This window comes from Chenopodium album, chromosome 11, assembly GCF_948465745.1.
Source record: "Chenopodium album chromosome 11, dcCheAlbu1.1, whole genome shotgun sequence".
In the NCBI taxonomy this organism is placed as follows: Eukaryota; Viridiplantae; Streptophyta; class Magnoliopsida; order Caryophyllales; family Amaranthaceae; genus Chenopodium; species Chenopodium album.
Genome location: NC_137844.1, coordinates 6,280,946 through 6,293,995, shown reverse-complemented (window position 1 = coordinate 6,293,995; position 13,050 = coordinate 6,280,946). Strand labels below are relative to the sequence as shown.

Below are 13,050 nucleotides of genomic sequence, written 5' to 3'. Positions count from 1 at the left end.
TTTATCGAGTCGAGTTTTGACCGAGCTTTGACCGAGTTGAGCTTTGACTAAGTTTGACCGAGTCGAGTCGATCTCGAGTAGCTCGAAATTTGATCCATCTTTAGTAAAACTCCGTAAATACTATAACATCTCTTCATTCTCTTTAATTTTGTCATTTGAGAAGTATATATATGATGATTAGAGTACGTAAATTATGTTTATTTATTAATTAATAATCTAAAATAAAAGTTTTTTTATCAAAATATTTTCATTTTTTGTAAATATTATATTATATGAAGGATTTCGAGCTTCTTACGAGCTTTCGAGTCGAATAATGAGCAACTCGACTCGACTCGTTAACATTACGAGTCAATCTCGAGTTCGAGTCAAGCTCACACGAGTCGAGTTTTGATCGAGTTTTGACCGAGTCGAACTCGAGTAGCTCACGAGTTGTCTCGTCTCATTAGCACCCCTAAAACACGCGTTGATATTAAATTATACTTTAGATGATATTACTATAATACCAAAATGCTTATTCAGTAATATCAACAAATGCAAAAATATTTTGTTAGTATCAATATAATTCCTCACAATTCAATACCAAGTTACCAACTACATATTATTAGAGTCATTCATAACTCAAATTATTAGAGATAGAGAAATCCTCTAAAAATAATAAGTGTCGGTTTACTTTAAAGTTAACCTCATTTTTAAACAATAATATAAGATTTAAAAATACTTACATTATAAGACTATTAATACCTTTGAATATCATATTAGTACAATATTTTACCAACATAAGATCTAAAGGTACCGATAGATTTGTTATTGTCATTGATAACGAGAGTGATTATTGGTGTGGACAATATTTTTTATTTTTTTTTTGGGTGCAAATGAGGGGCAAGTCTTGAAAAGAAAAACTAAAACAAAGTAAATTTAAGGTACTACCCGTGGCCAAGCCACTCCCACTACATTTTCATATAAAATACGCCCTAAAGCTAGGGGGGAAGGGGGATTGAATCAATTCCAACGAATTGTTCTGCGTTACTCCTTGATTGGCAAGCCAATCAGCTGCACAGTTTGCCTCTCTATAAATATGATGTACTTCCACCTTCCAATTGGTATCATTATAAGCATCTGTTTGCATCGAGTGAGAATATGCTTGAACAAGGGATTGACTGTCAAGTTGGACTTGAATCATAGTAGCCTGCATTCTGGCTGCAAGTTTTAAACCATATTCCAGTGCATTTGCTTCAGCCATAAAGGCATTAGTGAAAAGGCATATGCAAGTTTACCTGTATGGTCTCGAATCAGACCACCAGCAGGCCCAGGGGACCCTTTTGCTGCGGACAATATTAATGCATTGTTGCAAGTATGGGTTTTTGCAACTTAATTATGACTAATTAATTATGGTTCTCCACTTTTGATCTAATCTGGTATTGTCTAATTAAGTATAGGTTTAAGGCGTATTGATGTCAAATTTTCAATTTTGATCTAATCTGGACATCTGGTGTTGACTAATTCAGTCTGAATTGGACTAGTTTGGAATTTTTTTAGCCTTGTCAAGTTTCGTTTAAAATTATTTGCCATGGTCTAGTTTTAACCAATGATATAATTAAATTATCAACAAGGTATATTATATAAAATAAACTGATATTCGAAAGCCAAATATTCAGAAAATTATAACTAGAACCTAACCTATGTTTAATCATATGTAATCTAGGGGGGTTTGGAAATCCAATGATACGAATGACCCTTCAAGCAAAGCAATTTTTTTTATTCCCGTCTTCGCCAATATGTGAGGTATATCTGATAATGAAAGGATCAAGTCTACCATGCTTAATCACGACAAGTTCAACCTTGTGAGCCAAAATGAACACACAGTAAAAATTGTACGTCCATATGAGAGGATCAAGTTTACATAGTCCATACTACATTGCTTAAAAGATTGAAGAATTTATATCCACCAAGTAGTACAGTACAGCACACACATAATAGATAACAGAGTTGCACTCTTAATTTCAGCCTCTTTATTCAAACTATCTGTAAGCTCTCTATTTCAATCGTGACAAGTTCCTCAATATCTCGATACCTCCATTGCTTTAATAACACCCACGAAATTTTTTTCAAAGCTTTGAAGGATTCTTGTACCATCCCCATGGTTCATCAGAGATATATTCAGTCACTTGTTTGATATTCAAGTAATTCTCAATACCCCTGCAGAAAAAATCAAGAAAAAAACTCAAATTTACAAGAGCTAAGAGCAATTTGTTGACGTCTTTCATACAATCAACAAGGTTGTCAGAAAAATCTATAAGCTAAATTTACCAGTAAACACCTCTCTGTTATCACCTTTTAGGATTACTTCTCTTAACTCAGACAACAACATTGATAGAATACTATGAAATATTCTCGAGTCAACCCAAGACATAAATTTGTTAACATGAAGGCCCTTCAAAGTTACATAAACTAACTAATTCACAATCTATAATGTGTGATGCTGAAATACAGGCCTAATTTCAGATAGAAAATAAGAGCACCACAATAACTCAAGTAACTTGAAGAAATTACAAGAATTACTGCATTGTACCATAGTGGAAAATCGTTACACAGTAGTAGATAATGTATTAGAGAATTGGTACTCAATATCATTAAAATAGGATGCTGCAAGAACAGAGAGAACTGATCTTATTGGACAATTGAAGAAATCAAACAAACACTTTCTCTAAACTCTCCTCTTTTCTGAACCCTTTTCTCTTCTCCAATGTTCATCTCATCAATCCATCCTATACTCAATCCCTAGTTATGATCTTTCCCAAAAGTTCACCATAACTTTCCATGTAACTGATCTATTTGGGTAAGTAATCTTTATACGCTGCTTCTGTAGTCTATATAGAAACAGTGTCTACCAATGCACTACGGACGTAATCGCTACCTCTTAAATTTAACAATACAGGATATCAAAAATGACGAAAGCAGAAAGGAGATGCAAGCAGGTTGCTATGGGTGATATGCTAATATTAATGTTCTGCATATACCTAAATTTGAACAGTTTGATGCTATAGCATAAGCACGTCAGAGTTAAAAGACTGTGCATCATTTATAGATCAGGATTCCAGAAACTGATAGTACAACTGCAAAAAAATTAAGGTCTCACCATTCCCCAAGTTCACGTCCAAAGCCACTGCGCTTAGTGCCACCCCATGGAGCTTGGCAAAAGCATGGTTGCGAGCAATTTACCCAAACAATTCCAGCTTCCAGTGCCTGGATCAAAGCATGAATTAACAGTATAAAAACTTTGGTTTGACAAGTGGTTTGACATTCAAACAAGCTCTAATAGATAATAATTCTCACCTTTGTCACTTTCTCACACCTTTCAAGATTTTTGGATAGCACAGCAACACCTAAACAACTCCGCCAGTGGGTTTCCCGCTGCCAGTCCCAAGCCTGGATAAAGGAGGAGGGTTACGGTAGGCCAGTGACAGCCAGTATAAAACTTCGTCACATCCCATGACATGAGCCAAACAGATATTTTCGTGGGGGCGTTCCCTACTCAGCGACGCGCTGCACTTCCTAGACCCGGGTGTAGTGATAAGTATGCAAGGGTTGCTAGGTCGTCGCCCAGAAGCGACGCGCCACATTGCCCGAGTGTGGTGTCAAATGAGCAAGGGCGTGCCATTGGGGCGTTCCCTACTGAGCGACGCGCTGCACTTCCCAGACCCGGGTGCAGTGATAAGTATGTAAGGGTTGCTAGGTCGTCGCCCAGAAGCGACGCGCCATATTGCCCAATTGTGGTGTCAAATAATCAAGGGCTTGGAGTTGGGATCAGGAGGGAGCGTGGGAGAAAAGAATTTAGTTTGCGGATTGGTTCTTGGAATGTGGGGTCTCTTACGGGAAAATCAGCAGAATTGGTAGAAGTAATGAAAAGACGACGCGTGAACATCATGTGCCTCCAAGAGACAAGATGGACAGGAGAAGGAGCTCGAGGCTTGGTTTTGGGGTATAAGGTATGGTATGTTGGGCAAGAAACGAGCCACAGAACAAGGAATGGTGGAGCTAGGAACGGAGTTGGTGTGGTTCTCGATGAGAGGTTGGCAAAAGAGGTGATCGAGGTCTATCGGAAGAACGATAGGTTGATAAGGCTGAAGTTGCTATGTGGCAAGGAGATTGTGAATGTTATCAGTGCTTATGCTCCCCAAGTGGGTTTAGATGCAGAAGAGAAACGACAATTTTGGGAGGACCTAGACGAGGTGGTGCAGGGTGTCCACCACTCAGAGAAGTTATATATTGGAGGGGATCTAAATGGGCACGTTGGGGCGAGCCGAGATGGCTATGAGAGTGTCCATGGAGGCTTTGGGTATGGGCAGAGGGACGCCGGTGGTGAAGCTATTATGGATTTTGCCCAATCATATGATTTAATTTTGGCTAATACTTGGTTTAAGAAGAGGGATTCACACTTGATAACTTTTCGGAATGGAGCAAATGCAACTCAAATAGACTTCCTGCTCACAAGGAGCATAGATAGACAAAGTTGCATAAACTGTAAGGTTATCCCAGGGGAGAGTGTGGTCACCCAACACCGGCTATTGGTAATGACTATTCGTCTGAAAGAGAAGGCGAAGAAAAAAGTTAGACAAGAAGAACCAAGGATAAGATGGTGGACCCTAAGGGATGCAAAAGCTAAGGTTTTTACAGAAAAGGTAATTGAAGAAGCGGATTGGGATGGAGAGGTGGATCCGGACATGACTTGGTTACGAATGAAGAACTGTTTCCTAAGAGTGGCCAAAGAGGTCTTAGGGGAAGTAAGGGGAAGAACTTCGGTACAGAGAGATACTTCGTGGTGGAATGAAGAGGTGAAAGCAGTAATTAAGCAAAAAAGGGAATGCTATCAAGCCTTAGGAAAATGTAGGAGTGATGAAACCTTTGCAGCGTATAAGGAGGCTAAGAGCAAGGCAAAGGCAGCTGTTCGCCAAGCAAAAGAAAAGGCATATCAGGAGGTTTATGAAAAGCTTGATTCCAAGGAGGGAGAAAGGATCATTTATAAGATGGCAAAGAGAAGACAAGAGGCAAGGAAGGATATTGGCATGGTGAAGTGTGTCAAAGATAAGAACCAAATGGTCCTAGTGCAAGAGGAGGGCATCAAGGACAGGTGGAAGGGGTACTTCGATGAATTATTTAATGGAAGTAATGGAGTTGTGATAGGAGATACCTCTATGAGTGATGAAGAAATCAACATGGAGTATGTGCGAAGGATTAGGAGAGTAGAGGTGGAGATTGCACTGAGGAAGATGAAACCTAAGAAGGCGGTTGGCCCTGATGGGGTACCGATAGAGGTGTGGAGGTGTTTGGGTAAGATTGGTATTGATTGGTTAACAAACCTTTTCAACAAGATATGGACGGCTACAAGGATCCCACAAGATTGGAGGAAGAGCACCTTGGTCCCGGTTTATAAAAACAAAGGAGACGCTCAAGATTGTTCTAACTATCGAGGAATTAAGCTTATGAGCCATACTATGAAGTTGTGGGAAAGGGTGATTGAACAAAGGTTGAGGGCATGCACAAGCATTTCAGATAACCAATTTGGTTTTATGCCTGGGAGATCTACTATGGAGGCAATCCATTTGATAAGACAAATGATGGAGTTTTATAGGGTAAAGAAGAAAGATCTTCATATGGTCTTTATTGATTTAGAGAAGGCATATGACAAGGTGCCAAGAGAGATACTTTGGTGGGCAATGTTGAAGAAAGGTATCCCACGAAGGTATGTAGACCTAGTTAAGGATATGTATCGGGATGTGTCAACAAATGTGAGGACATGCGGAGGGTTGACAAAAGATTTCCCTATTACAATCGGATTGCATCAAGGGTCTGCATTAAGCCCTTTTCTTTTTGCAACGGTTCTAGATGAATTAACTAGACCAATTCAAGATGAGGTTCCATGGTGTATGCTGTTCGCAGATGATATCGTTTTGGTGGATGAGACTAAGGATGGGGTTAATGTCAAGTTGGAGCAATGGAGGCAAAGGTTGGAATCTAGAGGGTTTAAGCTAAGTCGGAGTAAGACTGAATATTTGGTATGTCGTTTTGGCACTCAGAGGGGGACAAGCAATGAAGTGGTGAGTTTGGATGGAAAGGATTTGACCATGAGTGAATGTTTTAAGTACCTAGGGTCGATCATCCAGAAGAATGGTGACATTGATCAAGACGTGACCCACAGGATTAAGTCAGGGTGGCTTAAATGGAGAGCGGCCACGGGAGTGTTATGCGACCGCAGCATTCCCTTAAAGTTGAAGGGAAAATTCTACAGGACTGCCATAAGACCAGTGTTGCTCTATGGTACAGAATGTTGGGCTTCTAAGAAAGAGCATATTAAAAAGATGGAGGTTACGGAAATGCGCATGTTAAGGTGGATGTGTGGAAACACTTTAAGAGATAGAATCAGAAATGAGGTTATTCGCAAGAAAGTAGGTGTGGCGGGCATTGTAGATAAATTAAGGGAAAATCGTCTGCGTTGGTTTGGACATGTAAGACGGAGACCCGAGGGTGCACCGGTGCGAAGAGTGGAAGAGTGGGACCATGGAGGGATTAAACGAGGAAGAGGGAGACCAAAGATGACTTGGTTGGAAGGAGTGAGGAAGGATATGAAGTGCATGGATTTACGTGAGGATGAAGTTTTGGATCGTAAGGGATGGAGGAGAAAGATTTATGTTGATGACTACACGGAATAATCAAATTTGGTTCATGTTAGCCGACCCCACTTTTGGGATTAAGGCTTTGATTGATTGATTGATTGATTGACAGCAGCACCTAAACCATATCTGTGAAACACAGAAAATGGTTAGAATAGGATGCTCATAGAAGAATATTTATGAACTGGGATAATCTGCATAAGGTAAGAGTCTTAAATTATAATTCAAAAGCCTTACTGGGTGTCATTTGCTAATTCGATGGCTTCTTCATCAGAACTAAATGTTTTAACACATAAGACAGGGCCAAAAACTTCTTCCTTCCATATTTGCATGGATGTTGAGACATCACTTATAATTGTTGGTTCAATAAAATACCCTTTCTTCAAATGCTGCACAGTTCCATGAAAATAAAATATTAGGTTATATAGAAACCACATTAGTGGCTACTGGCTGGTAACAAATAAACGCACTAATTTACCTCAGGACGAGAGCCTCCACATAAAATTGTTGCACCCTCACTCTTTGCTGTTGAAATGAACTTCAAAACTTTCTCATACTGAAATACATGAAGTAAACATTAATGGGCAGTACAACACAGCTAAGAATAAATAAAGCCAAAAAGATTAGGAAATCATTTATCAAACCTGTCCCTTGCTGACAACAGGACCAAGCCGGCAGCCGTCCTCAAATGGGTCAGCTATCTTAATGTTTTTGCACCATTTCACAAGCCTGTCCAAATATTCAGCTGCAATGTTTTCCTGAAAAGATTGTAAGAATTGAACTTTACAAAATTGAAGAAAACCTCGCCTACAAATATCATTTATATCAACACAAAATAATAAATCATCGAAATTCAGGAGAAATTCTGTAGCAAGTGGACACTCACATGAACAAGCAATCTAGATGTTGCACTGCAGATTTGACCATTAGTCCAAAAACAGCCAAAAGCAGCCCATTCAGCAGCTGTCCAATTTAAAATAGATTTTGACATGTTATGAGATGTATTGATCAAATAGATAATAAAGCACCAATATTGCCTGAACTTAATGCCACTAACCTTGATCCAAATCAACATCTTCAAAGACGATAATAGGACTTTTCCCTCCAAGTTCTAATGTAACAGGCTGCAATTCATGTTAGAAATGATGCCGTCAAAGGAACTAGAATTAATTTGACAAAAAATTCTATGGACTAAACATGCTATGACATACCTTGACCAGTTGAGCAGCAGAAGACATAATCTTGCTACCAGTAGCAGTGCTCCCAGTAAAAGCAACCTATTGAACAGAAATGTGATGGACAGAAGCACAAGAAGAGCTCACATCCACATAATCAATATTCGGGAGGCAACACAAATGCACTAAGAATGTAAAGCTTAAAGTGGACAGGGAGTCAAGGATGAACCTTGTCAACATCAGGGTGGGATGCTAATGGACCACCAGCTTCTGGGCCATATCCTGACAATATATTTAGCACACCTGGAGGCAGTCCCACTTCTCTGCACACATCAGCCAATTCTAGACAAGTCCTGATATGAGAAATCATGTAACAAAGTATTAGTATAACAGAAGCATCAGCAATTCCTAGAAAGGGATTCTAGCTTGAAATTTGACAAGAAACATACACAGATGCCATTTCTGAGGGCTTAAGTATTGCTGCACAACCAGCAGCAAGAGCTGGAGCAACTTTCCATGTAGCCATTAGAAGTGGGTAGTTCCTACATCAAAGAAAAGGATTAGCAACACTAACCATCAAATTTAGCTGTAACTCGACCTCAATCCTAATACCTAATGAGCTACAGTATTCTCGGTTTAGGTAAGATGTCAAAGTCGAGTGTGTGAATAGTGTAAATTCGAAGCGTTGTGACTAAAAAGACGGAGGAAGTATAAGATTTACATGCATAGGATGCTAAAAAGAAAATTTGCTACATCTCATAGCCCATATCTAGTCTTATTTGTCTATCAAGATGATATGGACATATGGTCCACCAAAAAAAGGTACTCAATACACATATAGACAATGAAGATTGATCATGTGGTACAAAATGACAATGACTGAGGAAATCTTGTAGTCTCGTGGTATCATGTTGTACTTCCACAATAATTTGACTAATTGCCTTGTTAAAACAACAACATTACTACTATCTTCCCTTGATAAATCTGATGATGCCAACAAATGAGATTTCTTTAAAGTCGTTTCATTTTCACCTTTTTATTTTGAGGGATGGGGCTAAGGTCAAAACTTACCATGGAGAAATTAATCCAACAACACCAATGGGCTGCCTGAGCACATGAGACTTGAATGTATCCATAGGAAGGGCAATTGGAGCCTTTTGTTTAGCATCAAGAGCTTCTGCTTGATCAGCATAGTATTCAAAACACCCAGCAACATCATCCTGTACATAAGAACAAAAGCTTTGGTTACTAATTAGCGCTCAAGAAAGACACAGAATCAAGAAATATGAATACAAGATTACGAGCTTACAATGTCCCATGCTGCTTCATCCAAAGGCTTTCCACAATCCATGGCTTCAAGCTTTGCAAGTTCATCTTTTCTTTCTGTTACCTGCATGTAAGATAAAGTTAGGCTTGATATTGCAATCCCTGAAGTCCACACCAGTATCAAGAAGATACATATTTTCTACCAAAGTACCCTTGAGTACAGATAAGAGACGCAAAGCATATTTTATTTGGAGATTTGCAGGTCCAATGAGGCAATATGAGGGTTTGTGTGTGTGTGTGTGTGCGCGCGCGCGGAAGAAGTGGGGTGTGAAGGAGGTGTCCAAAGAGAATTCCCAGCCAAAGGCAAGTGATTACGCATCTTACAACTAAAGGATACAAGGAGGGTGGGAACTTTACTACTAAGCTACCACCTGATTCTCAACCAATGTATGACCCTTAGAGGATTACATACAATTGAGTATTGAACACTTGAATTGAAACAAAAATTAAAAGAATGCTTTAAAATCTCCTGTGTGACCCTTTATATCTATCTGTATCGAATACTTGGCCCTAAGATAATGAAACATAGGTCCACTCAGACTAAATTCTCAATACCCCATGTCCCTGTTTAAGAAGATATGTGAAACTGACTATAATAAGGTAGTAACAAATTGCAGGATAACACCAATGGTATGTGAGGACAGTCAGCCTTACTTCCCAAAAGCTGGGAAAGCCAAGACGGTCTAAGAATGTTATAAAATTATACCTGGGATATCCACCACTATAGTAAATAACCATTCAGTGGTATACTGGTGATCTATCACCAATGTTCAAATTCTCTGAATAGCTAACCAACAAGCTCACTCAAACTACTAGAAGATCCATAGGCATTAACACAACCTCAACTTAAACAAAAACTAAACATCCATACATCGTATTTTCATCCATTAAAGATCAAAGTTGAAATGTTTCTCAAGAGAGAGTATTGAACTCAAATGGAGGAGAAATGATATAATATCTTCTACAAATTCCCATTAGAAGCGAAAATAAAGACATTAAAGATAAGTAACCAACACTTGTAATACAATCAATTAGCTGATTAACTTCCAATAAGCTTTTAACAACAAGCTAACTTTCATCTTTCACCTAACATCCTAACAAAGTTTGCCAAACATATACTATATGTGCTATCCGTTTATCACTCATGACTCATCCACTTCAATCAAATAGAATCATCAAACCCAAAACCAAAGTGTTCCGACTTCTGATTCGCCTACAATTCCAACCTCCAAACAACTAATACTGGTACTCCAACTACACAAACTTATCAAAACATGATCATATTGTCAAATCAGATCAAATAAGCCACTGAATCCATACCCTCTTAGCGATAGCACGTAAGTACTTGGCACGATGAGCTCCAGATGCAGCTGCCCAATCTTCCCCTTTGTTCCTCTTAAGAGCCCTTCTAGCTGCAGCCACTGCAAGCTCCACATCCTCAGCAGTTGCTGCCGGAATGTCACCTATAGAAGTAAAACCCCATTTTGATTAATACCCAGTTCATTAAATACAATATTCAATCACTGTTAAAATTTAAAAAACAATATCAATCTTCAATCAACAAATCCAGAAAAAAGTAATTTCAATCCCCCATTAAATCATTCTATCACCTTCCAATCAAACACAATATAAAAAATGTTACCAGTACTACATAAAGTTCGGAGATGATTTAAAAGAAACAAAAATTTTCAGCAAATACCCAAGTCAAAAAATGCAATCAAAAACTCAAATCCCAAGAAACACACTATCAGCAAAATAAATAACAATCCCATCAAATTATACACAACAAGCAAATCTTTAGCAGTTGAATAACACAATGCTAGGATCTTAATCAATTACAAGTCTACAAATGAAGAAATCAAGTTCAAAGCATGAAATTTAAAGAGATTTTCATTAAACTTTTTTTTTTTAAAAAAAGGGGGAAGCTATCACTCGAGTAAACTAACCAATGATCTCTTCAGTGGAAGGATTGATGACAGGAATGCGATTCTTGTTGATGGGTTCTTTCCATTCACCGTCAATGAATAGCTGACGAGAAGGAATCGCCATTTTTTCTTGGATAGAGAAAAATGAGTAAAAAGAAAGTTGGATGAAATAATAATATAGAGGATTTGAAGGAGAAAGAACACGTGAAGATTGAGGTTGATGATGATTGTCCCTATTCCCTAGTCTGTATTAAAAGGTTTTGTGGTACTATAACCGCTTTTGTACTATGGACTATAGACTATTCTAGAATGGATTGGCAATTGTGCCACATTATAAATTCTTGAAAATAATATCCTAGATAAGAAATTTGTTGTCCACCCCACAAAAAATTGTATTTTGATACTTCTTCTGTTCTTTTAATGTTGCATTATACTTGTAATACTCCGTAATTTTTTATGTTTGCTAATTCACAAAATAATAGGACTATATTATTCATTACATATAAACTATGTTACTCGAAATCTTCATTTCACCTCAATTATCCGTGTCGGACGGTGAATATGGATAGGATACTTAGACACTTCATTTTAGTTCAAAACCATGGAAATTTTTCATAAAATAGCCGAGTCGGACACTTGGACACATACCTATGTCAGACATGAATACCCGAGTCAGTGGCGGATTGAGGGGCATTTAGTGGGGTCCCTTGACCCCACTTGAATATTAAAAAAAAAAATCCTTTTAATTTTTTTTATATATAAAAATTACCTATATTTTTAACCGAAGGACCCCATAAATATTTATCAAATGCATTTTGACCCCGTTAAATATTAATTCTGGATCCGCCACTGACCCGAGTCCGAGTAACATAGCGTATAAGTATTAGAGGAAATCATATGAATAATGTAAAAGTCAACAGGGTGCAATATTTTTTTAAAAAAAAGTATTAAAGTTATACTCGTATTACATAAAGTTTGAGTATTATTAGCTAAATAATTACGAGACAAATTGGAATGATCTTCTTTCAAAACAAACAAACAAATAAAAAATAAAGATAAAAAGAGGTTGGAATGGTTTGTTTTGTCATGAACTTGTGAGAGATACTAGGTAAACAATTATTTAAAATTTTATATTTTAGGATTTGATATGCTAAACATAATGTAGTGATTAGTTTTCTTAAAAATATGTAGTGATTAGTTTTCTTAAAAATATGTAGTGATTAGTTTTCTTAAAAATATGTAGGGATTAGTGAATTAACTTTAGGATTTATGGTATGTTTAGTGTTTATCTATGCTATCTTTTAGATTTATATACATACACTACGTATTGATGAATAAATAGGTTATGCTATTAGCCCTTTTACCCTTTAAATTAAACAGGCAGATGATTAATCTCATTTTTTTGCCCAAAGGTGGCTAGAATTTGTTAAATACACCCGGGTGTACCTTACACCCGGGTAATTTGCTCATTAATTTTGCTCATTTATTAAATGAGCAATTTTTTTTTATTTGCTCATTTATAAAGTGAGCAAAATTTAATGATTAAGTTGTACACTCGGGTGTACAGAACAGGCTCTCATAACACGGTTCAATTCACCTTCATTTATATGTATAACACGGTTGAACTATTTGGGGCATACTTAATAGAGATCTCTGGTGATCCAATGAGGTTTTATAGGACTTAATACTATGAAAATTTATCTGATAAATATTTTCCAATATCCCAAAAATCTCAAAGTTCTGAATTTTGCCGTCATCCAAGTAAAAATTGTCTGTTCCATAGAGGAGATGGTAGCTCAAATGAAACTCATAGTATACAGTCATAAACCCTCATTCAGCTCCACTGTTGAAACTTAAGCTAGGAATTCATAGATAGGCAGAGATAAGATGAATAGAATAACAGAAGTATAGAACCAGTGTCGTGGAGTTCATGACTCGTGAGTGTAGAATTGTAGA

General features: G+C 37.6%; 1 protein-coding gene across 1 annotated transcript; it reads right to left on the bottom strand.

Annotated features, from left to right (window-relative positions):
• Positions 1-1,854: 1,854 nt before the first annotated feature.
• Positions 1,855-11,343, bottom strand: LOC145567257 (betaine aldehyde dehydrogenase, chloroplastic-like). Its single transcript, XM_081626516.1, has 16 exons — positions 11,116-11,343; positions 10,490-10,632; positions 9,153-9,233; positions 8,915-9,063; positions 8,293-8,385; positions 8,073-8,196; positions 7,880-7,945; positions 7,726-7,792; positions 7,555-7,631; positions 7,313-7,426; positions 7,147-7,224; positions 6,906-7,057; positions 6,787-6,797; positions 3,334-3,383; positions 3,137-3,243; positions 1,855-2,196 (listed from the first exon to the last, which is right to left on the bottom strand). Exons 1-16 carry the CDS (start codon positions 11,216-11,218, stop codon positions 2,106-2,108), a joined length of 1,506 nt encoding a protein of 501 aa, XP_081482642.1. The 5' UTR covers positions 11,219-11,343; the 3' UTR covers positions 1,855-2,105.
• Between the last annotated feature and the right edge of the window lie 1,707 nt (positions 11,344-13,050).